This window comes from Aphis gossypii, chromosome 3 (assembly GCF_020184175.1).
Source record: "Aphis gossypii isolate Hap1 chromosome 3, ASM2018417v2, whole genome shotgun sequence".
NCBI classification, from domain to species: Eukaryota; Metazoa; Arthropoda; class Insecta; order Hemiptera; family Aphididae; genus Aphis; species Aphis gossypii.
In genome coordinates this window covers 53,377,130-53,403,636 of record NC_065532.1, presented here as the reverse complement: position 1 = coordinate 53,403,636, position 26,507 = coordinate 53,377,130, and the positions used below count along the sequence as shown (strand labels likewise).

General features: G+C 26.4%; 2 protein-coding genes across 7 annotated transcripts in view; one reads left to right on the top strand and one right to left on the bottom strand.

The window, feature by feature from the left end:
* The window catches only part of LOC114126161 (multiple PDZ domain protein-like), a 67,869-nt gene extending 54,659 nt beyond the window's left edge, over nucleotides 1-13,210 (bottom strand). For 2 of the 5 annotated variants that reach the window (XM_027990045.2, XM_050203680.1), the window contains exons 1-18: nucleotides 12,876-13,208; nucleotides 11,110-11,181; nucleotides 10,786-10,937; nucleotides 10,511-10,723; nucleotides 9,775-9,900; nucleotides 9,080-9,195; nucleotides 5,452-5,632; nucleotides 5,110-5,244; nucleotides 4,888-5,049; nucleotides 4,090-4,227; nucleotides 3,853-4,030; nucleotides 3,471-3,778; nucleotides 3,197-3,403; nucleotides 2,788-3,129; nucleotides 2,477-2,710; nucleotides 2,181-2,411; nucleotides 473-580; nucleotides 12-310 (exon numbers count right to left, since the gene is read on the bottom strand). In XM_027990045.2, the coding sequence (XP_027845846.2) occupies nucleotides 12-310; nucleotides 473-580; nucleotides 2,181-2,411; nucleotides 2,477-2,710; nucleotides 2,788-3,129; nucleotides 3,197-3,403; nucleotides 3,471-3,778; nucleotides 3,853-4,030; nucleotides 4,090-4,227; nucleotides 4,888-5,049; nucleotides 5,110-5,244; nucleotides 5,452-5,632; nucleotides 9,080-9,195; nucleotides 9,775-9,900; nucleotides 10,511-10,723; nucleotides 10,786-10,937; nucleotides 11,110-11,125 (3,146 nt within the window). In that variant the 5' untranslated portion in view covers nucleotides 11,126-11,181; nucleotides 12,876-13,208. Of the gene's footprint in view, nucleotides 1-11; nucleotides 311-472; nucleotides 581-2,180; nucleotides 2,412-2,476; nucleotides 2,711-2,787; nucleotides 3,130-3,196; nucleotides 3,404-3,470; nucleotides 3,779-3,852; nucleotides 4,031-4,089; nucleotides 4,228-4,887; nucleotides 5,050-5,109; nucleotides 5,245-5,451; nucleotides 5,633-6,658; nucleotides 7,141-9,079; nucleotides 9,196-9,774; nucleotides 9,901-10,510; nucleotides 10,724-10,785; nucleotides 10,938-11,109; nucleotides 11,182-12,875 lie in introns of those variants that run through there. The other 3 variants (XM_050203681.1, XM_050203679.1, XM_050203682.1) reach the window with 3 other exon arrangements.
* A 295-nt stretch (nucleotides 13,211-13,505) lies between these two features.
* Nucleotides 13,506-26,479, top strand: LOC114126156 (uncharacterized). Of its 2 annotated transcripts, XM_050203683.1 has the most exons (5): nucleotides 13,506-13,659; nucleotides 13,810-13,871; nucleotides 23,314-23,609; nucleotides 23,692-24,004; nucleotides 26,115-26,479. In XM_050203683.1, the coding sequence occupies exons 3-5, from the start codon at nucleotides 23,339-23,341 to the stop codon at nucleotides 26,467-26,469; spliced, it is 939 nt and encodes a 312-aa protein (XP_050059640.1). In that variant the 5' UTR covers nucleotides 13,506-13,659; nucleotides 13,810-13,871; nucleotides 23,314-23,338; the 3' UTR covers nucleotides 26,470-26,479. The 2 variants fall into 2 exon arrangements, with proteins under 2 accessions (XP_050059640.1, XP_027845843.2); XM_027990042.2 differs by lacking the exons at nucleotides 13,506-13,659; nucleotides 13,810-13,871 and adding an exon at nucleotides 21,930-23,134.
* Nucleotides 26,480-26,507: the final 28 nt, after the last annotated feature.

Below are 26,507 nucleotides of genomic sequence, written 5' to 3'. Positions count from 1 at the left end.
GCTTCACTTACGGAATATGGCCTGTTAGTAGATTAGCTCTAGATAAAATTGACTTCACTTGGGCTGGTGACACATACTTCAATGATTCATTATTAACAGAAATTACTACATCGCCAATTTTTAGCCTGCAGTCTCGTTCAGCAGCACCATATAAGTTTTCAATTTCCAAACCCAAATGATCGCTAAATGAACGTCTACGCAGATCTATGCCCAATGGTGATGAGCCTTTAGTAAGTGTAATTTCTTGCACATCTTGTACATTATCTGTCTTGTCCATTGAACATATTTGTTTAAAAGTCTCATCGGTTTTCTATTTATAATAACAAGTTTATGAGATTGGATTTAATTTATATTTTTTTAAATTGGTCTAATGTATCACATAAAATTATAAGTAGTTTTTATTGATATTTTCAAGTATTCTTGAATGTTGGTACAAAATAAACTTAATGAGCTAGACAAATTAAGGACTTGCCTTTACATCATCAAAAATGATAGGTGATTCAGGGCAACTGTACATTGAATAGCAATCTTCATCATCATCTTCATCATTGCTCATTTTTTTTTCTTCTAAGCTATCATCCTAAAAAAATATAGAACTCAAGTATGGGCCTCCTTCAATCACCAACATTTTATAGGGCCAATCTCATTTCATCCGATCTACATTCACAGAGTAGATATAAAATTGTACTTCAATTTAGATATATACCATTATTTCATGTAATTACTTTAACTGAAGAATGGAAGAACTCAATATGGCAATTTATAATCCAAATTAACACTTCAAGGTTCTAGTCATATAAAACATATATCATAATGAAGTAATGATATATCATTGTGTATAGAAGGAGAAAGAATCATTAGGAAGGAGCAACAAAAACACAAATGCGCCATCCATGAGCCACATTGCCTCTTGGGTAAGTTTAGTCCAACATTCGCACAATTTTTGAAAAACCTATGGCAATGTAACCACGGTTTTAGAGTATTTGTGTTTTTATCGACTTGTGCAAATAACAAAAACGCATTTTTGTTCCATTTTCTTCCAAAAGTTGCATTTAATAAAAATAAAAAACAATATAACAAAAGAAAGAAATCTTTATCTAAATAATTATACTAAACTTAAAAAACTTAAAAGAAAAATAAAAATGTACTAAAAGTGTATACGAGCGGCGACATGGACTGGCAGTTGTGTTTTTCGCTTCAACTACATTTAACTTACTATGTAAATTTATAAGTATACATATATATTATGTTTCTAAAAAGTTTGAAAACCCTTACTTTGCATTGAAGATCACATACAACTAATAATAATTAAACATTAAGATTAATTTAGACAAAAAAGTGATCTCTGGTATTATCGCTGCATATAATTTTATGTGATCCAATCACAAAGGGCTTAAGAACTTTTTAGATACACTGTATACACATATGTAATACATATCAATATATAATGCAATTATATTTATAGATTTAACCAAACACCCGAAATTATAACTTAATATTAATATTGCATTAATGGTTTAAAGAATACTTTGTTTGTAAAATTTTTATCAATTAATAAGGCACATAAAATTATTTTATGAAAATAAATAAAATCAAATTGTTCAAGTGATTATTAATAGTTTTTAAAGGCAAAGAAGAATGAAGAAGTGCAAGAGTGCTCATAGAACTATATAGGACATCTAATAAATTAGTACTTAATAAAATATGTTTCATTAATATTTATAATTATAAATCTTGTATTCTTTTAAAGTAAGCACTATGAGTATTCTCGTTACATTTCTTCATTTTGTTTTGTATTTTAGTAAATCATTAACAACTTGTAGCTACTATTATTTTCTAACTACAACTATTTAGTGATTAATTAAATGATTAAATTAAATAAAATGGACGGTTAAATTGTGACGATATCAGGATGAAGAAGTTTTTAAGAAATAATAAGTTGATTCTTATAATTCATAAGAAATGCAGAAGGATAATAATAAAATATGTTATTGTTATAAAGAAATTATATATCGCCACAATCATTAAGGAATAATATAATTGAGTCAGAAGCTCTCCGACTTGAGCAGATTAGACGCCAACTGTTGAACAGATGACTCCTGGTCGACATCATTGTAGAATTCGCCGCGACGTTGCGTGAAAGATTCATCTGCACGTGCTTGTTCTGAAGGTGAACTCACCTGACTGCTACTATCTGGTATGGGCAATGGCTTGGCAACAGCAATATGGACTACTCCTTTGGGAGCACCCTTCAAAGCTTGCACAGCTTGATCTAACGACGCATTCTCCAAACAAATATCATTTACTCTAAGTAAACGATCTCCAGGTATCAAACGACCATCATTTTGGGCTACTCCACCAGGTACTAATGAACGAATCACAATAACTGTTTCACTTGGATTCATGGGATCCTAAAAAAGTTAAAACATTATATATTATGAAGAAAATGTATTAATTAGGATAATTGAATATATACTTGATAATCTAAAATTGAAAATCCAAGGCCACGTTCTCCTTTCATAAGCTCGATAAGTTGAGGCTGTGAAGACCACATAGCTAATCCAGTAAGAGGTTCAAGGGATCGAGAACGCAATCTACTAGATTCTGAACACCCTGCTGTTCCAGTACTAGCTAATGATCCATCTGATTTTGCTTTTACCAAACGATCGGTAGCAGGCATTAAATTTTGAAGACTACCTCCCAATGCATTCTATAAAATAATATAGGTATATAAACCAATACAATAAATACAGAAAGACTATTCTGTATTTTTTATTTTATTCTTACTTTAGCTGCAAAAGCGGCTCGATCTTCACTAATGTCAGTAAGGTAATGGTGAGGCAATTGTTGTTCATCAGTGCGTCTAGCACAAATCATCCTGACATTAAGGGGCAACTCTTTCAAAATTGCTACCACTTCCATATGGTTTCTACCCAATAATCGGTGCCCATTTACTTCAAGCAACTCATCGCCAGATTGAAGACTTGCATTTTTTCCCACTGGTCCTTCAGGTAAAACTGATCGTATGTAATGATGTGGTCTCACTTCCATACCATTTTCTACATCTACAGTACCTTCCAAGCTTATACCAAGGCCACCGCCTTCACTAAATTTCTTCAACTGACCCACCTAATAAATACATACAATTTAATTTACAAAACGTTTTTTTTTAACATTAAAAATTAATTTAACTTACAACAATTTCTACATTATTTCCAATAACATCAGTCCATTTATTTTTTATCTTTTTCAATGTTTCCGGTTTAAGTTCTCCATCAAGTGAAGAATTTCCCACAGAATCAGTTTCTTCAGCCATTTCATCTTCTACTTCACCAAGCATATCAGCCTCCACTGTTGCTCCTGATTCACCTTCTACTTCAATTTCTGCAGTACTTTCTCCATCCTTACATAAGAAAATTTTCAAGTTTAGTAAAATTACCATTAGTTTTATTAATATAACTATAACGTACAGTTATTGGAAATCTAGGCAATGACATTATAGATGGTGATGCAGTTGCACTATTTGTGTTTGGCTTCATTTCTGATGCTGCTATGGCCACTTGTAACTGTTCAAATTTAGGGCCTCGTAGATAACGTTCTAAACGCAATGTCACCATTTGTCCTGTAGATCTCAAAACTTCAACTGCCTCGTGATTAGTAAATCCTTGCAATGAAGTTCCATCAACTTCAACAATACGGTCATTCACCTGAATTTTTTTGCATAGATCAGCTGCACTACCTTCACTGATACTTTTTACAAATATACCAGATAATTCTTCTACAATTTTAAAAAATAATTAAAACAAACAATAAACATACTTACATTACAAAAAAATACAAACAAATACATACCTTTTTCACAAACATACCCTGCTATAGTTATTCCTAAGCCATGAGTATCTTTTTTTAATTGCACACTAAATGAATCAGTTTCAGGGAGGGTTGTAATACTATCTGGTGGTACCATATCCATTGTAAGAACAGGCAATGAGGCAGGTATAATATTATCACTGATTATCAAATTGTTTTCCTAGAGAGAACAAAATAAATTAATAATAATATGACTTAAGATTAATTTTAAACCTTTACATTTGAAATGTTTTGGAAAAAATAATCAGGAGTATACGTTGCAACTTCTGGATACCCATGCTGAACTAAATGACGATCAAGCTCATCAGCATCTCCTAACATCTTTGTTGGTACGATTGGTGCTCTACAGCTTAAATTCTGTGAAAACATTATATATTGTTATTCAATAGATAAGCAATAACATATTAGCCAGAGTTTCCCAACTAGTGTGCTGTGAAGGCTTTATAAGTATGCCACAAAATGTCACGATTATTAATAAACATATTGCTATGTTAATAAACATTTACGTAAAATTTTAGTAATTGGTTAAATACATATATATGTCAGTGACAAGTGTGCCACGGCTAAATATGGGTTGGGATTAGTGTGTCGTAAGGTTGGGAAATGCTGATCTGGGCTATTGGTCTTAATATCATTAATTACTGTAAAATAATAATACATATTATGTAATTTGTCAGAAATGTTGTTATTATAAAGACTATTAACATTTTTAGTTATAAGAAAAAAAAATTAAATCATGATTTAAGAAATCATTAAATAAATGTTGAGCCTTTAAGAGCAAATTTATTTTAAATACAAAATTAACAAGATGCACACTTTTCCATGCTAATGACATGAGTACAATGAAAAATTAATATAATGTACAAGTTTTTTAATGAAATGTTTAAACTAATCAAATGTTTCAGTATAATATCAAATGTATAATAATATTGGAATAAACATTTTGTTTATATAAATTTTCAATTGAGAAAAATTAAAGTTATTTATTTTAAAAATAAACTATTCAAAATACTTTACTTGAATTATATCAATTGCACTAGATTCTATTGGACGAGCTACTACCAATCTAACTTGACTTCCAGATTGTCGAAGCACCGACGCAACCTGTTCACTTCCCATACCTCTTAAATTTACTTCGCCTATTTGTAGTATATGATCACCACTTTGTAATCGTCCATCCTAAAAATAATATTAGTTATATTTTTTCAATTCAATTTAAAGTTATTATTATTTTTATACTCTATCAGCCACTCCTCCTGGAAGTATAGTTTTAACAACAACACCGGTGCTACGACCACCTATAATACCAAATCCTAAACCAGATCCATCATTGAGCAGCTCAATTACTTCAACTTGAGCCCATTCTGTGTTCAACTGTAATAATGTTATGTTTTATACATAACAGTCATAAAATAAATATTTAATATATAACACAAATGTATTGATAAAACCTATTTTTAAATAGTAATAGTGTATAAATCTACATAACAATTAGATTAAGACAACTAGGTATTACCTACAGTTACAGTTTGTTAATTATGTTTAATATGTTTAAAATATAAAATTATGAAACAACTTTACCATGTTACTGGAAGGTTGTGATGTTGGTAAAGGAGGTGGTGTAAGAGGGCGCGCTACGACCAACTGAACAAGCCCACGAGCCTGTTGCAGTATTCCAATAGCTTGTTGGTGAGACACATTTGTGTCCAATGGTTGCCCATCGATAGCAATAATCTGGTCACCTTCATGAAGCCCTCCTTCTCTAAATTTTTAAAAATACAATTCAAATAATTTAATAAAAATGATTATGTAAAATGCCAACTATTTTAGAATATTTTATATTTGTACAAATATATAGAAGTGCAAAACTTTTATTTAGCTTCACTAGTCTAGAGTATAACACAAACACTTAAAAAGAGAATTAGGTGCTCAAGTAATTGAATTTAGTGTAATAAAAAAATGATCAAAATAATTATTTCTTAGTGTCATATTTGTATCAAATAGCATTTTTGACAATAAGTGTACCTTAAATGTATAATAATATTTAAGTTATTAAATTCTGTCCCCAGCAGAAGTGGAATTTATGAATATTAAGAGATAAATAGTGATTAGTTTAACATACAGAATAAATAAAACCATTAGTATATAATTAATTATTAATTTATTAACATACTTATAGGTACCTATATTTTTTTTTATAAATAATAGGATTTCTTTAAAACGTCTTCAATAGAAAAATTCTAATTTGTTCAAACACAAAAATTACTTATTTTAATTATGAAATACATTACATAAAATTGGGTACTAGAGTATTTAAATAGTTAACCTAATAAATAATAAGTACCTATAACTACGATAATTAAAATACTTCAATTTTTAAATTGTATGACTTATTGAATGAAAATTAAATACTTAATCATGCTTCATAATTTTAAATAGTAAAAATATACTAAAATAATAAAAAATTTAATTTATTTATAAATATGGTTTATCAACCATTAAAGTACTACTCATAAATTACTAATATAATTAACAAGTTTATATGATATTGATAAATGATTTATTTGATTTTTCAAATATTTCAATAAAACGTAATTTAATTTTTTGATTTAAAACGAATATAATGTTAAATATAGGAAAATACATAAAATTTAATAACACAAACGTCACAAAGGAATGATAAGCGTTCGAGAACAAAATATTATATCTCCTATAATTGTTGCATATTGGCTATTTGTGCATAATGATAATACTAGATTTCGGGGGAAATTTGTTTGTCGCGACTTACCGCTTGCCGATATGTCGAGAAAAGTCCGTCAACGGTGCACCATTTTTGTTTTGCAATGGTTAACGTTGGACATGTAGTCGTCATTTTTCAAGAGATTTCTATCGAGTATATTCGACGAGAGCGCGAATCGTTTAACGAGTAACCGCATAGGCTCGGCGACGGTGTGTGCTCTGTTTAAACGCGGTAAACATAACAAGGTGTTGTTTCGGGAAGAAAATGACGAAAAGTTCGTTGGAGAGAAATTTACCGAGCGCGACGAGCGTATCGAACCCGAACGCGAAAGCGTAATGACTGGCAGTAGTTACCTCGACTTACCGCGCGACCACCAATTCCTACCCGCCTACCCACTCTTTAGGGACTGCGCGCAACCGACTACCAAGGGCCTGCGTCATGCGTGTGAAGTGTCTTTATATATTGCGAGTACTGTGGCGGGTCGGGAGATCTATAAATACGCCGACGGCGGGCGCCCGGTGGTTCCTTTCCCGTGCACTACACAAACGACCAACCCCGACCACCCTCCCCCGAGAAAATTATATACATAATAATTGAATAAATATATGCGATTTAATAAATATGTATTACCCATGTATATATGCGAACTACAATATTACGATTTTATACATTTTTTTCATATTGTCAACTGAAGTTCATTTTTATTCCGCAGGTTCCAATACTATTTCGTTAACAAACGGAACTCAAATGTTTTACGCAGTATAATACAGTAAATATTTTACAATTTTAAACTGGTAAATAATAATTATTATAATTCAAGTACATACAATTATTATTACAAATTATTTTATCATTCAATAGTCAATAATAAAACATTATCCCACCTTCATATTATATTTTTTTTTTATTAATATTTAAACGTTATCTACACCAGGGAAACAATATTATTATAACAATACATTAATTAAATTATGAATAGAAATAATACATAAAATTATACTAATTATTGAATGTTGAAAAAATAATATTTAATCCTGGCTTGTGTGTCATAGAAGTCATAAACAAACATTTGGCATTTTTCCTAAGTAATAATAACAAAAAAAACAAGCTATAAGCCTAGAACCAATGTCACCTTAGATATTTTTATTTATATGTATTAATTGTATTTATAATATTGTAAAATAGTATTCAATAAATAACATTAAAATTATGCATAGGTGCATAAAGGTAAAATTTTAGGGAGGGTAAAATAAAAATTCTTAATTAGTATTAATATCATGATAATATTTATCGAATTACAAGTTCATATTTTTTTCCAGAGAGATAGGTTACTTGCCTAACCTAACCTGCCCCCCTCCCCTAATAGGCACCCATATGTTCTGAATAATTGAATACAATATTATAATCGCAAAACTAGTATAATAGTTTAAATAATTATTAAGTTAAACCTCCATGAAAAATTATTATGAATTAAATATTAGTACATGTTTAATGCAACAAAAAATTCTCAATATCTTAAACATTTCCATACACTGTTTATCGAATTTAACCTAACTTTTTGCACACAAGAATATGCAGAAAACTGATTTTTGTTAGGCTGAGGCATGTTTTCTTGATGGACTAGTGTAGTTAATAGTTATAGTTGCCATTAATAACAATACTATCTTTAACATCGCCAGAATTAGTTAACACTGAATAGATGTTATATCTATATTATTGTATTATTTTTGTTTATAATTTCCCATCCCCCCCCTGGGTCCTAGTTACTTAACACCAATCCAATTTTTATATTTTCATATAACTCCTAACAAGTATCAAATAAAATTTTATTTTATACATTTTTCTTTTTATTCATTTGTGTAAAATTTAAAATTAAATAAGAAATATAGAATACAGTCAACAAATTACCATTCAACTAAAACTGTTTCTTCTCCTAAATCATAGGTTCTTAACTAGGGGTCCATAGATGGTAACTCGAGGGTCCACGGGGTGGCTGTAATTTTTTTTTTAAATAATCCAAAAAATAGTTTGTTTAAAATTAAGTTCAATGAAAAACAACATTTCAATAAAGTTACAATGGTCATTGGTCACAATTAAATTTAAATCAAGAAATTGATAAAAAAAAAAAAGTTAAGAACCTATGTTCCAAATAACAAATTATTTATGACAAAATCATGTAAGTACTTATTTAGGAAATATACATAGTGTAAAAGACTGAATTATGTTTGATTGAGAGGAGATTTTTTCATTGAACTTATAAGTTTGACTCAATACCTAATATTCATTTAAAATTGTCAAAAGTACATTCATCTTAAACAAATAATATCTCTGAGTAAAATATATTTTTTTATATTTATGTCAATCTAAAGATATCATTTTGTATTTATATATTTTCTATACAACACAACCTATGGTTTATACCAAAAATAATTTATTGTAGTTATAGTTTAGAAAAAATAAAAAACTCACCGTGCAGCTATTCCATGTTGTTGAATTTCTTGGACAAATATTCCAAGTTCTCCCTTTTCTTCGCTTCTTAAGCCAACTACACTAAAACCCAAGCTACAACCTTCTGGCTTAAAGAGCTGAAAAAATATAATTATTATAATATATCTATGTTTCTACTATTATTATTATGTATGTTTATAATAAATTATAATTATTAACAAGTAAAATAATTAATAGTTGGATATAATTACAAATACAAGCAACTTAATTTCCTATTTGAACTTATACTTGAATTAATTTATGAATTATCCTTTCGATTGATAAAAATTATAAAATGTTAATTAATTATCAATACAATTTATTATTATTTAAATAATTAAAGTAGTTAATTAGTTAAAACTCATAAGTATTTAAAATTTAGATAATATTTGTTATTGAAATAACCAATGAACCATTTTTCATACCGTAAAATAACGCGTTTTTTAATTATTTTGTAAGACTTGGGGAAAACATTCCTTCAATTTAGTAAAACTTTCACTATTATTTTTCCAGAATAAAATTGAAAATAACTAAAATGTGTTAAAACACTAAGAAGAAAATTCAAATTGTTCATGAATTTCTCTCAAAAGATGAAATTCCTACTTGACCTTAACATATGCACTAGCAAATTGTGTTTAAATTATAACTTAGTGAATATTTATTAATATTAAACATACTTGAACATTATGTATTTTACGTCCTCTAGATGCTTCTTCTACTGCTTTTTGAAATTCAACTGCATAAGACGGTGTTGTTATTGGCAGTAAAGTAGGCGATATATCTTTTATTAAGGATTTACTTTCCTAAAATAAAAAATAAGAACTATGAAAATTTTTATTACAATATGATAATAAAAGTTATGTACACATATAAAAATATAGTATTAATTATTCAAAACCAAACGAAATAATATTAGAAAAATCTTTTGTATACTGTATTCAAATTTAGACTACACCGGGTGGACAATGGTCTACTAAAAGTATGCTGTAAAGCAGGAGTGTGTAAGTTGAATGTTGAGTTCAATTTTTAACTCTATAATTAAGTAATTATTTTTACCATATCTTTATATCTACTTTAAATCCAAAATTTGATTAAAAAAGTATTTCTTCCTCGCTCATACTAATTATTACACATGATTCAAAATAATTATTAGTATTATTACAAAAAATGAAATATTTACACATAATATTTAATTATATTTCCACATAATTTCCAGTCAAAATAAAACAAAATTTTTTAAATATTTTTTTTTGTTATAATATTTTAACTTTTTTGTATAATAACATACATTTTTAAAATCATATTCTTGAACAGAATATTTTTAAGATTATACTTACTAAATGCTTTGGCATTATAATTATTACACATAAATTATGAACTTATAAAACAATAAGAATAAACAAAAAAGCACACCTTTGATGAAGGAGAAGAACTTTCTGCAGATGAACTATTTGAAATTTTAGGAACTATTTGATCAGAATCTAAATTTTCTGGTACACTATGGTAAGGAGTAGACTCAGAAGGCAAACTCAATACTAACTGACCAGTGACAGGTGATATATCAAAATCAACTGGTAATAATGATGGATGTTCTTGAAGTTGACAACTCAGTTCAGATACAGAATCCTATAATAATAAATTATTATTTATATAATTAATTAATTTAACATTTGGGATTAGCTTTTTACCTGAACAGAGGCTATTGTTTTTATAATTGGGTTTTGAAAAACTGAGATTAAGAGTTGAAGATCATTATTGGTATTAGCTTTTAATTTATCATCACCTGATTCATTGACCAAAGATTTTATTTCGGTCAAAATAGATAATGCTGAAGACATATCTGTAAAATAAAAGTAAATTATAAAAATATATTATGAATATACTCAAGGTAAATAAATACTATTTTAAAAAGGTTTATATTAAATATATACATATATATTTCATAAAATATAATTTACAACCTATACTTAATTAATAAAATATAAAATAATCTTAAACTACATTTTTATTACCTGTATAAAGAGACATTTTAATAAAATGATCTGTTTTTTCTTGATAGAATATGTAGTTAAAATTATGCAATCCTGTAAACAAAATTTAATTTATTATTGTCGTCAAAATAGATAATAAATTAGTAACAAAAAAATAATAATAATCACAAAAGACATTTAATTTTAAATATATTATTTAAAACAATGTGTAATATGTAAATTTAAAACAAATACATGTATAAATATATATAAAAAAAATTATATCTGGATAAATTATTTGAAAGCTATCAGAAGTATACTTTTGTATAAAATCTTGAATATTTTTAATAAATATTAAAATCAAAGTATTAAACTGAGCTTTGTTTAGAAAAACAAAATACACGATTTATTACTATAACATAATATTTAAATATATAAAAATAATATAATATTTCCTGTATTCAAATAAATTACCAAGACAATGAATGCTATTACCAGATTCCCTAACTGGTTTTTAAAATAAGCAACAGGTAGCAGTAATCCAAATTAAATTATAACTTATGGGCTGCATCAGATTAATTAAAAAGAATCAGTTGATAATTTACTTAAAAATTAGTTCAAAATTTTAAATAAAAAATAAAAAAGATAAAGTACAAATAATAATAAAACATATACTCCTCATAAGGTTAAGTAAGTAGAATTTAGTCAAGAAAACTACTTTAACTATTAATATATTAAGAGGACACTGCACCTACATATTATGTTGTCTCTGTCTCACAAACATACCTACTACAAAAGAAATTTGTATTTAGCACAAACAATGTTGTTAGGTTAGCTTTAATATAATATTTTCAAATTTAAAGATGAGATAAGATCTGTTTTTAAATTTACTTTTTAAAATATTTGAATTTTTAAGCAAGTTATGAGCATTTTTATATTAAAATATTTTACTTTTCATCTTATTTAGAAATTGAGTACTTTTCTGTTATATGAGACGGGCGATTGTCACAACTACCTCTATTTTCTTATTTTTTTTTTTTTTTTTTTTATCCTTAAAATGTAAACATTTATAAAATATATTAAAAAAATTCACAAAGTATTAAATATTACTTGTTAGTATGAATAAAAGTCTGTGATAATAATAAAGTAGGAAAATTTAATAGTCTAAGATAACAGGATTGGAATGTTTCACAAAACAAGGTAGACCCATAAAACAAGAAAATACTAGAAATTAAAATATTTTAAAGAAAACAATTATATAAAGATAATGTCATAACTTAAAGTTGGATCAGTGTCGCAACTACCAGGAGTGTAAGTTGTACATTGCACATCGGCTCCCAAACCGTTATAGGTCTCTTATCATAATATACATTTAAGTGGCATAATTAGGAATTTTCCTTAGATGGGAATTAGACATTATAGAATTTTAGTAAAAAAAACTGTAAACTTTATCACTTCCAAATAGACTATTTTTTTGAAAAAAATATTTAGGCCCCAAATCAAGATTTACATACCAGTCCCATAAAGTTTAGTTGTGGCACTGAGTTGGATAATAGGTAAATATTAAAACCAATAAGTAACAACACAAAGGTGGTTCAGCAAAACACAAATCTGCTGTTATGCATTTATTGAATAGATATAACACATACAGGTGTATTGTCTCCCAAATAAATATTACGTCATTAATTATTGTTGTACAAAACAGTACACTATATTAAGGCATTTATTGTATACAGTTATGTGTTCTATGGTTTTGATATTTTAAATAAAAATTCTTTAAAATTAAAATGGAAAATTGTTTTACTTACTAGTTTATTGAAAATTAATTTAGTGACAGCAGTTTTAAAATGTACATAAGAACACTTATCTTTGATTCATTTCAGTTAACCAAATGTTAATAAATGTAAACCACTCAAGTAATATTCAATTATATAAATACAAACGATTCAATGATCTTAAATGGAAAATTAACTTAATTTACTCAACAATGGCAGAAGAAACTAAGATAAATAACTACTAACGATTTGTAAATAATTAGTAATTGGTAAAAAGGTAATCAATAATTAATAAATATTTTGTTGTACTTCTACTTCAGTACTTGTATACCTAATAGTAATTTTTGTGTATCGCACTATCGTGTGATACTAGGCTAATCTGTTTGAGACGTTCGAGTGTTAAATTATTTCCAATTTCGTTTTGTTATGATAATACGAAGATGCACCAAGCACAGAAGAATTTTAATGAATCTACAGTGTGGCCAAATCGTGTTTTTCATACAGTTCAAGACATTTATTTTTTATACGGTTGCGTATAATACAACTATTGTCACGGACATCTATATTCTATACTATATTTTGTATCTTAATATGTTTATGTAATATGTAGTTGTATACCTACTTGTATGAAAATATTGGAAATGGAAGTCATTATTTTTTGTACCCAACATTTTACATACCTTAAATACCAAAGTGTGTGTACTGTGTATATAAAATCCCTGATCCAATCAAAAATAAAATATCATTAAAAAATTCCACTAACACCCGAATTTCATGATTCTCAAAAAATATTATTATTGGTTGATAATTTCATTAAGTAGGTACCTAGCCTAGTGCCTACATATAAATATTATGTATATATAGCTGGCAACTATATCAGTATTACTAATTTTATTTTTCTTACAGATAATTTTAATACTTTAATATTCAATTTGTATTGAATCATAAATATATTATGTTTTTTCAGCTTACGAATCAACAAATTGTACATTGGAATTAATCTCGAAGTCAACCTACAAGCCGACAACCGTAAGTATGGAGACGTATGGTTAAGGTGACCATATGTCCTATTTTTCGTATCTCTGTCCTGTCGTCCCCTAGAGCAGCGCTTTTAAACCTGTGATACATGGCTAGGTCATATTCGCTCAAGATTTTTTTCCAATATTAAAGATATACTGAGTATGCTCTAAGTCTCAATCGATTTATGATTTTAACTCTCAAGATATTTTTACAAAATTATAAGTATACTGATTATACTCAAATCAGTCAAATCATATACAAAGGAAAAAAACAAAGTTAATTTAATTAAATAATTTTCCAATATGGGTTGAAGTAGGATAGGTACCTACGTCAATTATTTATGACTGAAAGAGTCATACCTACTCTTTACTTTTTAATATTTGTGAAGATTGACGAGGTATAATTTGAAGAGGGTGTATAAAAAATCTAATTTAAAATGTTTTCCATATTATTGACACTCTTTTTACCGGTTTTACTCCTATACAAATATTTTTATTGTATTAAATGTTTATATTTTGGTATTTGATGATTTAGTTTTAGTATACTCTCAAAAAAATTATAAAAATAATAATGGGAACACCTCTACTATAGTAGTACGAGAAAAGCTCATATAGGTGGTACGCGAAGAACATCTCCCTTTATAATATTCTATACATACAACATAATTGTATACATTCTTAATAAGGAAAAAAAGTGAGGTGGTAGGTACGTATTACGTAAATACAATGTTCCAACTGTGTATAGGTGGTACGCCAAAATAAAAAGATTGAGAACCGCTGCCCTAGGGAATCTTTGGGACCCTAAAATGTCCCGCTTTCAAAAAGTAGACAAAAAAATAGGTAACGAAAATCAATTTTCGTTGACGAAGTAGGTATCGTTTCTATTATATCTTATTTCTTAGGTGTGCGTGTGTGTATAATGATTGTAATGTGTATGGTTGTTTGACGGAATGACCGTGAATGGCAACTGGATATAAAACGAGACAATAATAATAATTAATAAAATATAAAAATAACTATTGTCGCGACGTATTAACATAGATTAATTTAGGTAGTATAATAATATATTATATCTAACCTTTTCATTGATGAACAATTTATGGACAGCTGAGAAAACATAGCTTCAAGTGTTAGTTTTAAAAGCAGTGCGTTGTTAACAAAAGTTAGCTTAAAAATGTCTTGTCTAGAATTTTACTCGTTTCTGAGGTCCTAATACTTCACTAATGTTTTTTATTTTATTGATTTAAAAAATTTAGATAAAAAAATATCTGCAGTTTTGTAAGTTAATATTTTTGTTAAATGTACCTACACAAAAAATATACATATACCTACCTATAATAATATATGAGTACATAAAATACCAATTCTGTACCGAGTCGTCGTATTAATTCAAGGGATATACAATCCCTTCTGGGTTTTTTGTGTTTTTATATTTTTTAAATAATTGGGTTGAACTCCAATATTTTTGATTTATTTCTACTTTCTACCAATATTATTGAAAACAAAACAGTACAATTTCTTATTAAAAAAAAAAAAACAATACATCATTAAAATTTCTTATAAATAAATTATTTATTTATTTAAATGAACTAAAGCCCAAAAACAATTTTAAATAAGCATAATGAAAAGGTTATATTAAATAGAAACATATAGCATTATTACAGATAAAGAAATTTAATCATTTAATTGATATAAAACTAAATACGTCTTAATGTGTTTGTTATTATTTATCATATAGAAATATTAGAAAAAAAAACTATTAGCAAATTTTCATTATACAATATTTACACCTATATAGTATTAAATATAATAATATAATATAAGATGGTAATTTGTTAAAAATTTTATGATATTGAGTAAAAAGCTAGAGTACTTGTACATAGATTATTGGTATTGGTATAAAATATGCATTAACTAGGTATAATATATAAAATCTTCTATTCCTATTATAATATAAAATGATAAATAAATAAATATATTTTATACATACATTGCATAATAGCCAAAATACCTACTTACTAAAAAATACAAATTCTTTATATAGGTAATAATATTGTATAGGTATATAATTATTTTTTTTTTTTTGTAAAATATTTATCCGTTTATAAATTATTTTGATGTTTAAGTCACGGGTAGAAGTGGCCCGATGATTCAGAGCTGTTATGTATATTATCAAGTTTGCATTGTACTGCAATTTTATATACAGCTTTGCCTCATCTTGCCTCTCCCGACCCGCGAAAAATGTCTTTAAACACTTTTTTTTCCGGCACTCCTGTAAAAGGTTAGTTCTTTAAAATTATGAAAGTAAACAATAAAAAATAACAAAACTATTTTATATTTATATAAGTATTCACTGCTAACACAATAATATAGTAAAACCACATACACACAACCACTCACAAAACACAACTGAACGCTACCACAGATATCTAAACATTAGTATAGGTAATTTTATACACTGCTGCAGAGGAACGTTTATATTATAAAGCGTTAATTTTAAAATTCAACTCTGTCACCCAACATTCTATAATGGCACCCGTTTCCGTTACCAATCGTTTCGTATGCATACAGTGTCGTTTATGGTCTTAAAAAAACGTTTCTTTCTTCGACGACCAACCATCGTAATTTTTTAAGTTTTTTATTATATTATCATCATGATTCTAACTATAAAATATTTATCATTCAAATACACGAGAAATTATTTAGTTTTAATATTTTAAATACGTGATGTGTGATTTTTCGTATTTACAATTATTCATTTTCTTTTTTTTTTTTTTTTATTATTAAAACCAAGTTATTATAATAATAAACTTATAATATATGTATAGTTCTACAGTTATACATATAAAGTTGTATAATATACAATTCACATTTACCTTGGATAGAATATAAGTGTCTCAATATATAGTAGCTATAAGTAGCAGTATAACGCATGTATTAAATAGGTACCTACCTAGGTACATACAATAATATCATTTATATGTCATACATCTCTCTATGATGATCATTATATGTATTATTTACAGTATGTCGGTGCATTATTATAAAAATATATATGCTAAATAATAATATCATTAATATCTATAACATGTATTAACTATAAAATGTAACTATAATATGTATGTTAGGTATTTAATATTTATTATACTTTTATAACATCAATACATAATATAATAATATGTTATATATATACCTATACCTATTGTACCTATATTCAATACTACCACCGTCCACCATCAAGAAATCCTCAAAATTTATATTTTATATTTAAATATTTAATAAAATTTATTACTTACCAGTATTAGCTATTATATTAATTAATACTTAGTAGATAAAAAATAATTTTAATTTATTTTTTTTTTTTTTTTACATAATAAAAGTGTAAGACTATTTACAATGTTGATCAAAAAATGAATTAATCAGCATAACTAATATTTAAATCGTATTCTGCATTAAAATTAAATTTTGTATTGATATTTATTCATAAAACATATGTTCTGTAAATTTGTTTTGTAAATTTGTTTTATACAACAAAATAGTCAAAAAATCCAATTTGAAAAATGTCAGACAAACAGTTTGAGTAGATATATTACCACATATACATTTATTTATAAACATTTTATATAATAAGTAATGACTATTTATGTCATGAATTCATTAGTCATGTAAGGTATAGCACTATAGCCCCTAAGATACGTTCAATACCTACTGTACATTGTATATAGTGCTACAGTGGTAAAGTGAACAATTTTTTTAATATTTTAAATATTATATTTTCTTACATAAGTTACTATTGGTACACGTCAATTTTCGGTAATAAAAATCAATCATCCCTATACTAACTAAGTATATTGCTATGATGTCTTAAATTAATTAGTCACAGCCCATATTATTATTATTATTTATTATTATTATATTATAATGTATGAGAAACCTACATTTTAGATTCTAAAAGAAGTGATAAATGTATTGATTTTACAATGATATTGTGTTTTTTTTTTTGTTTTTGTGCGTCTGTATACACCATAACTTGTCGAAATAATATTTCAATTTCAAACTTCGAGGGTGATTTTCGATAGCAAACTGAATATCTTTGGTGTATTATAGAGGTCTAAAGTAAACATTTTCCAGTAGTTTTCAAAAAAATCGGAAAAAACAAAAAAAAAAAATGACGAAATAACGGCAATTTTACTTAAAACCAGTTTTTGACAAAATTAATTTTTTGTAAGTATAGTTATAACTCACAAACTAATATATACTTTAAATTTTCACCAAATATTTATATTAGTATTATCTAATATCTATATACAGTTAAATTTTCACAAACTTTCACATTTTTTTTTATAAGCGTTTAAAGTTTAATTTTTTACGAAATATGTCAAAATCGCGAAATTTTGCTTGTAATTTTGTAGTTGAAAATTCATAAAATTTTTTGTATTTACATCTAAAAAATTCAACTCTAAGTTTTTCCTTCCAACAGCTTAAAAGAAAACTCGAAGCGTCATCATAGGAAAAATATTACGACTGTTACGAGCATTTGAATTTTAAATTTTTACGAAATTCCGTAACGATAACAATTTATCCTCAAACGATTTTCAATATTTGTTATTATTCAAAAAGTATAATTCGTAGTAACTTGAAAATTTCACCAGTTATTTAGATTGACAACTTTTGTATAATTTAATTTTCAAAATATTTCACTTATTTAAAGGCTATGTATAGACATTTGAAATATTCGTTTTTGTTTAGTTTTTTATTATAAATATCGATAAAATATTTTTTGCAAAGTCTAAATACTTGAAAATTTAATATAAAGTTCCTCATAAGTTATTCTTATTATCTTATAGTGATTTAAAAATTAAAAGAATACATAGGCATATTTTTTTTTATTATTATCGTTTGAAGTTCAAATATTGACAAAAATTTGTCAAAATCATGAATACTTGCAAATTATTTTGAAGTTATAATTTATAATAAAATTTGTATACGTTGTTAAGAGTTGAAAATTCAATACAAGATTTTCTAAAGACTTAACTATAGGCTAACAATAATTATAAAAGAACTTACATGTTAGTGTATTCAGGCCATCATCAAAACATAAACCACCTTTTATACCAACCACTGGAAATTATATCCTAGGCTGACAAATCACTTACGTTCAGAATCGTTTTTCGTACCTATACAATGATACCTATATCATTGGATTCAAATTCAATACATCAATTATAGTGACTTACTATATATAGCAGAGCATTACTTGACCACTCTTTTTTTTTAATTTCTTTTATGAGAACTGAGGAGGGGACTGCGTGAACACTAATTGGGCTTCTATAGGTATTAATATATTAACATAGATACCAAATATATCCAAATTCTATATTTTATCATTTATTATATGCATTACTTAAACCTAATATTGTTTAGCAAATATTTTTAAAACGGAAATACTTATACGTATTTATTAACAAAGTACAACTGGTAACATAGTAATAATATACCTACTTAATACAATTATATATTATATAATTATACAAGTAAAGGATATAGGGTGTATCTGAGCACGTTCGATATAGGTTCAAAAAATTAATAGTATTATTACTATAAACATCACGTACCATGAAGAAAAACATATTATATTCGGGTGGCAGAAGCCAAAAACCGGATGATGATAGTCTGAAGCGGTACGCGGGCACGGGCCACTGTCAAAATATTTTATCCGCACACTATTCGAACAATGGTTATAACGTACGCATCATAAATTATCAACAATCGAAGAAAGGTATAAAGCTAGTTTATATAATATATATAGTAACTACAGACACATAAGTACGTATAAATATTTGCCAACTTCCGTTTGACGCGATTTATTTATATGTATACTGTATACATGCAACTGCCCAATACTTTGATCAAACAAATATTATAGGTGCTATATAGGTATACTTACACATAGTAATAATAAAACACGAAGGAGTGCGTTAACCCCATGATCATCATTTATAAATCATTAAATATTAGGCACAAGCAGTGCATTTATTAAACCTATTTGTCTCTAATAATGCTATGTTTTAGTTTTTTCAAAATACCTAAACTTAGAAGTATATAGATTCATTATATACTAATACTATCTTATTATATACAACTTATGCTCTAGGTACATACTTATTATAATTTATGTAATGTACTGATTCTATATTAAATAAATTGCACACCTAATATTCTGCTATATTTGTTTATAAATACATATACCTATATTTTCAAAAAATAAAAATATTATTATATTAATATTAATAATAAATGGATATTCTGCTTTTTCATCAAATTGGCCTTGATGTGTAGTGTATTTAAGGTTTTAAATTTGAGGGAAATGTGTTTATTCAGAGCTCACTAACTTGAGAAGAGAAAAGAAGTACTCCTCGCCCTTCACGGCTTCACCCCAAAGTGATACCTTCAAACTACTACATGATAAGTATTAAGTAATAAGTAATAACTGTAACATTATAAAAACTATATAGGTTTTTTAAAATATATATAAAATCCACTAGGTACCGATAGTATAATTTCTAAATCAAAATATATTAAATATATTAGAAATATAAATGGCACTTCTACATTATTAGTTGCTTTATTACACCTGCATGTCATCATTTATATTTATATATGTTTATACCTAGTCATTAATATCAATAACGCAAAATCCAACTTTCTATTTTTTTCTTAACTCATCGATGACTTCATCCGAAATACTCGTAATTTTGATATTCCGATATAATAGCTACCGCTGTCCGCTAAGCAAAACCTTTAGTCTCTCTTGTGTGTGCGTATATCTTTTGACTAGTTTGGCTATAGGTAACTATTATAAATAATGTTTATCATATATAGTCATTACTCTATTTACTCCTTAATAAATAATAATTATACCTAATTCATGTTTATGAATACAGCAGCATATATATATTAGTATTTAAAATTAATGGTAAAATATACTATAACTACACACAAGTAAATATTATATACTTATATAGAGCTATATTCTATCGAACGGAGTCATCCGAGCTGGTTTTATTCGTACAGGTTTTATAGACATTTCCATTACATATAGGTAGGTTAGGCTTTAGCACAGTTTTATATATTATGCGTGGGCTTTAGGTAGGTACCTAAAGTTTGACTTATCGGGCTATAAGCGTAGGTGGTAGCCTAATCAGATTTTACAGTAGGTAATTATTTATAATTAAAATAATATAATATAATATTTAATAAGTAACATACTCGTACCTATGTGATAATATGTTTATTATATTTTGTAAAATATAAATTATAATATAACACAATCCTATTGACTGTCGTAGTCCTTTTTATAGATGTTAATATGGCATATGCCGTCTTTATACATGAATTTATAGACAGCGACATTAATCATTTGTATATTGGCATAGTTATTATATGAACTATTGTTATAATAATTTGTGTTTATACAGTTTCAAAGATTACCTAATAATTTTCATAATTCTAAAAATAATTTAATCAATAATAGTTATCTGATGTTAATTAAAGTTTGAGCAGTTGTGCAAATAATATTTTATTTAATTTTCTTAAATCTAAAAATAACCTAATTAACAATAATTATCTTTCGTTAATTATTGTATGTGTAGCTGTACCGGATGATATTTTATTTAATATTCTTAAATTTAAATAATAATAAATCAAAATATATATTATATATCACTACAGTTATTAAATGTATAAGAAATAGTGCTTAGTACTTAAGTAGTTAAGTAGTTTAAGTAGTTACTAGTTAATATACATAGGTACCTAATTTCAATTCTATATATGATTATAGACTGTATGTTTAGTATATTATAGTGTACACATGTACTATATACAATTAATTTGAAAACTTCACAACATATTTTAAATTAATAAAATACTATTCATGATTTCACTTCAATAGTTCAATGATATAAAAAAAATTAGTTAGGTAATTGTAATAATAATATAATCACCTATAAATATTAATCCAATTTTCATTATTAGTCATAAATACAAAGTTATTCCAAAAATACATGACATTCATTTGTTAAGTCCATATTTGATATTAGTCAAGTGATTGGAGGGTAGTAGGTATGTTGTAAAGTATAATATGTAGGCAATTCATATGACATATACGAGGCATAATATTATATTTTGAAGAGTGAGGATTGTTTCAATACTGTTTCGTAATAAAAAAAAAATAAACATAAGAAACAAGTTTTATTAGCACATTTAGTTTCCTATAAGTTACAAACCTAATTCTCTTTACTAGTTACTACATAATAGCCGTTCATTTCTAAGCATTTTTCGCACCACTCGACCAGCTTTTTTAATCCTGCGGTCTGCATAAAAGCTCTCTAATCGCGAGAGTTTAACCAGTTCTCAACGGCTCATTTAAGTTCCTCGTAGTTTTCAAAACGTTAACGCCGAGTCATTGTTTGAAATTCAAGAAGAGTAAGTGGTCGCTTGTTGCTAGGTTAGGAGTTAGGACTGTGCGGTGGGTGGTCTAAAACATAAACCTGTAAACTAAAGTTTTACTAGTTTATAGGTCTATGGTCTAAAAGTTCGTAACGAAAATCTTGAATTTTTTCCTTGGAGGATTTTGGAACGAAAAGGGTGTCTTACTGTTCTTTTGGTTAATTTTAAGGTATGTGGGACACAAATTATAGATGATCTTTCCACAGAATAAATTAATAATTTTAATTTAATCTATTCTGCAACTTAACTACTGCAAAACGCTCAACAATTCAAAATGTAAAAATTCAAAATCGACGACGAGGGAAACTGACAACTGTTATCCGGCGTGATCCACGATTTCATTTATTCTGTGATAGTACTATCTATAATGCCTGCATTTCGCGCCAAAACAAATAACGCCAACGAACATTGCAGCTGTACAATGTACATTGTACATAGATAGTATACAAATTTGATATTATCTATTGGTTTGTATCATGAATTTGCACGGTACTGCCGGTACTGGTACTTACAACTACTTTAATTTATATCCTCATAATATGTAGCCTTATAGATAGACGGTCGCCTTATTTATTGCTATAGTTTGTACTCTGCAGTGTTGACTTTTAACTGTAATTCTATATTTTTTATTAATATTAAATTATATCGTCTAATTCCACAAAGGTTAAAGGATCGACAAAATAAAAATTTTTTATAACTAATATCATTGTGCTTGATTTTTGTACATATTTGGCTACACGCCATTGAATTAATTGGTTTATTTGTGTAAGTATATAGTAATTATTAATAATATATTATATTATATTATTTATTTTTCATACAGCATACCGATGATAAGCCATATAATAAATGTCTGTCTTATTGTTTTATTGTATATCTTGATTTTTAATTTTCTAAGTAAAGATTAAAAAATGTTTATTAATATACATTTAATATTTGTATAGATAATATTATATTATTATCATAAAAATGGCATCAAATGAAACAAATGATGGAAAAAGAAGAAGTCTCAACTACGAAGACTTAGATGTGTATGGTAAACTAGAAGTTAAACTTAAAGCACGTAATAAAATAACACGTTCCGATAAAATGCATTTGCCCTGTGCACATGATGAAGACACAGACCTATCTGATATTTTGGATAATATTCCTTCAGTAAGACCCAATAAACATTTGCAGGATAATGCTCAATCTGTTAGTTCATTAATGGATAATATTCGCAAAGTGAAACGTACTTCAGGTATAAATATTTGAAATTAAAATTGTGTTGTAGGTACAGTTATAATTAATATAGGTACCAATCATACTTTTTTATATAATAGAATTGGAAATTGACTTTACTATCGATGAAGGAAGAAATGAACATGATGAAGTGAGTCAAACCATTGCACGACTTCGACAGCAGTCTGAAAAACTTTTTAAAAGAATTATACATACCCAAGTTGCTTTTAATGAGTGTTTAAGTTCAACGGACAATTTAGAAAACAAAGAGCATTTAAAAAACCATATTAAGTTAATAGAAAAAACTTGTAATTTCGATAGAGGTGTAGAATCAGTAATTCGTTGCAACAAAGATACATTAGAAAAACATATTGATAAAGACTTGAAAATTGATAATGTCGAGGAATTTAAAAAGTTAGTATATTATGTAGTTATTTATAAAGAATTATATTACCTACACAAAATACTTATTTTAACTATTTTTAAATATACTTAAAAAAAATGTGTGGTTATTAAGAAAGATGTTTGAAATATAAAATTGATATTAAAGAAGTGAGAAATATTGTAGAATTTAAAATAATTTGCGCTAAAATAAGTGACTGGGATTTAAGCCTAACAAAAGTTTACATATGTTTATTAAATTTAAAGTACCCCATATAATATACATATTACTATGGTTGGTAAAGTTAACAATTACTCAATTATATTAATTATTTTTTTTTTTTAAACTTAATTAGTTAGAAAAAATTAGTTAATACAGAAAGATAAGTTAGTTTTTTTTCCAGTCGAATAATTAAAATCTATTCAAAAGCACATTAAACAAATTTGATAAAAAAAATACGTGAGAATATAAGTCTTTACACAAAAATAAAAATAATACATAAAACATAAATAGTAATTTATCAGAAAAAATATTAGAAAGGAAGCCATCTAATGGTAGAATTTTATTAACAAATGTTATTAATTATTAAGGTTAATTTTTAGTAAAATTAAAGGCCGCCAATATTTCTTTAGACGTCAAATTTATTTATCTGGTTACTGTAGAGTTATTATTAAAGATTTGAAATAAATGTATATGAGCGAGATGTTATTTTGTTTATAATTTTTTTTAAGAACTTGGTTTAATTCTAAAATAGTGCATTTGACATTTCAACAGTTAATTATTGATCGTATACAATTATTATATTATAAAAAATATATATCATTATAATTTTTCTTTTTTTCAATTAAAACAATAACTTTATAAAATAAAATATATTTTATAGGGTTTATGTAAAGAAAAAATGAAAAAAACTTGATATGTTAGTTTCTTGATTAAATTTATTTACTTTAACTTAATAACTTGTTAATTAAAGTTTTATGTTTTGTCATGTGTCACTGCTAAGAGTTATCCTATTTCAACAGAAAGTATTATTTAATTCAATTTAACTATCAGACTTACTTATTATACCACATTATATAGATTGTAAATAAATTTGTTTTGAAAAAAAAACTTGCCAATGTCCAGCTTTGCATAATAAACTATAATTTAATTCTTTATTGTTGATTTATCACATTTAATTTAAAAAGATACAATTTAATAAACTAATAAAGGTATTCTTGTCATATATGTTCTACCGTCCGTTTCTACATGTCATATGCGATCTAGCTCACACTTGTTTTCTACCACATAGGTAAAAAATTCATAAATTAATACAAATGTAAGATTATAATATATTTAATAATATACAATTATAGTAATAATTCAATAATAGACATCACAATTCAATCCTATACATGAAAAAATATGCATTGAAAATTAAAAGTGGCTAAAATCTGACTCATTTTTATAATTTAAATTATAGGTGTAATTTTATATCTTTTAAAAAACATTCAAATGTGTTGTTGTCATTATTGTTTTTTAGACATCATAATTATTTCACTAAATATGAATGCAGCAATGATGGTGATGTACCAGTTTTAAACCTCCCTATAAACTTTCTATGCGTTGTGTGTATGCACCGCTGGTAGGATTAATAAAAGATTGGGAATGATTACCGATTTTATGTATGTACCCTTTAGTTGAGTGTAGAAAAATGTATCACGTATTACAGCACAAACCTAAACTGTAACTGATACTTTAGACCTTGGTTATATTATTATAGAAATGTCATAGTTAAGATAAAACCTAACCTACATCGAAACATGGGGAATAAAATGTATATAATAAAGTAACATTGTTTGTACAATTTTAAATTTAGTATTAACTATATTGTCTATATTATTATGTTTCATTATAATATATACTTTATTTTTTATTTTAAAAATATGTGGATTTGAGTCAAATAACACTTTTCCGAGTTATACACAGTAAATTTTATGATATACAGCTAGTCTCCAGATTAAAGTATTTAATAAAATATTTAATGAAAATTGACAATATTTTAAAGTATGATTCCATTATATGAATATTATTACATTATTTTTCTGCCATTTCTAAAAATTAAATCAAATTTGAAGTTTTCTAACTATTTTTTTTTTTCAGTGCATATAATGAGTTGGCCCAAGGGATATTATCAACAATTTATAACGCTGGTGTTAAAACATCTAAAAATCATGAACATTTATTAGCTATTAAACAATTTAATATACCTGCTGAAGCTGAAGACGGATTAGTTGCAAAAGAATTGATTATAGGGAAGTTAGATCCTTATACCAGACAACCAATCATCAAACCAGTACGCAACAAAATTTGCACTCATATATATGATCAAGAATCGGTCAATCAAATGTTCCAGAGCAAACTGTTTGTATCATGTCCATATATTGGATGTACAAACAAACGTTTTACAAAAGCTGATCTTTTATTTGATCTGAACCTTTCCATGGAAAGTGATTAATGAATTTGTTTTTATTTTTAACCAATTGATGTTAAAAA

Coding starts and splice junctions, on each gene's coding strand:
- LOC114126156 (XM_050203683.1), top strand. CDS start 23,339: ATGGCATCAAATGAAACAAATGATGGAAAAAGAAGAAGTCTCAACTAC. Junction 23,610..23,691: donor CAAAGTGAAACGTACTTCAG/GTATAAATATTT, acceptor TTTATATAATAG/AATTGGAAATTGACTTTACT. Junction 24,005..26,114: donor AATGTCGAGGAATTTAAAAA/GTTAGTATATTA, acceptor TTTTTTTTTCAG/TGCATATAATGAGTTGGCCC.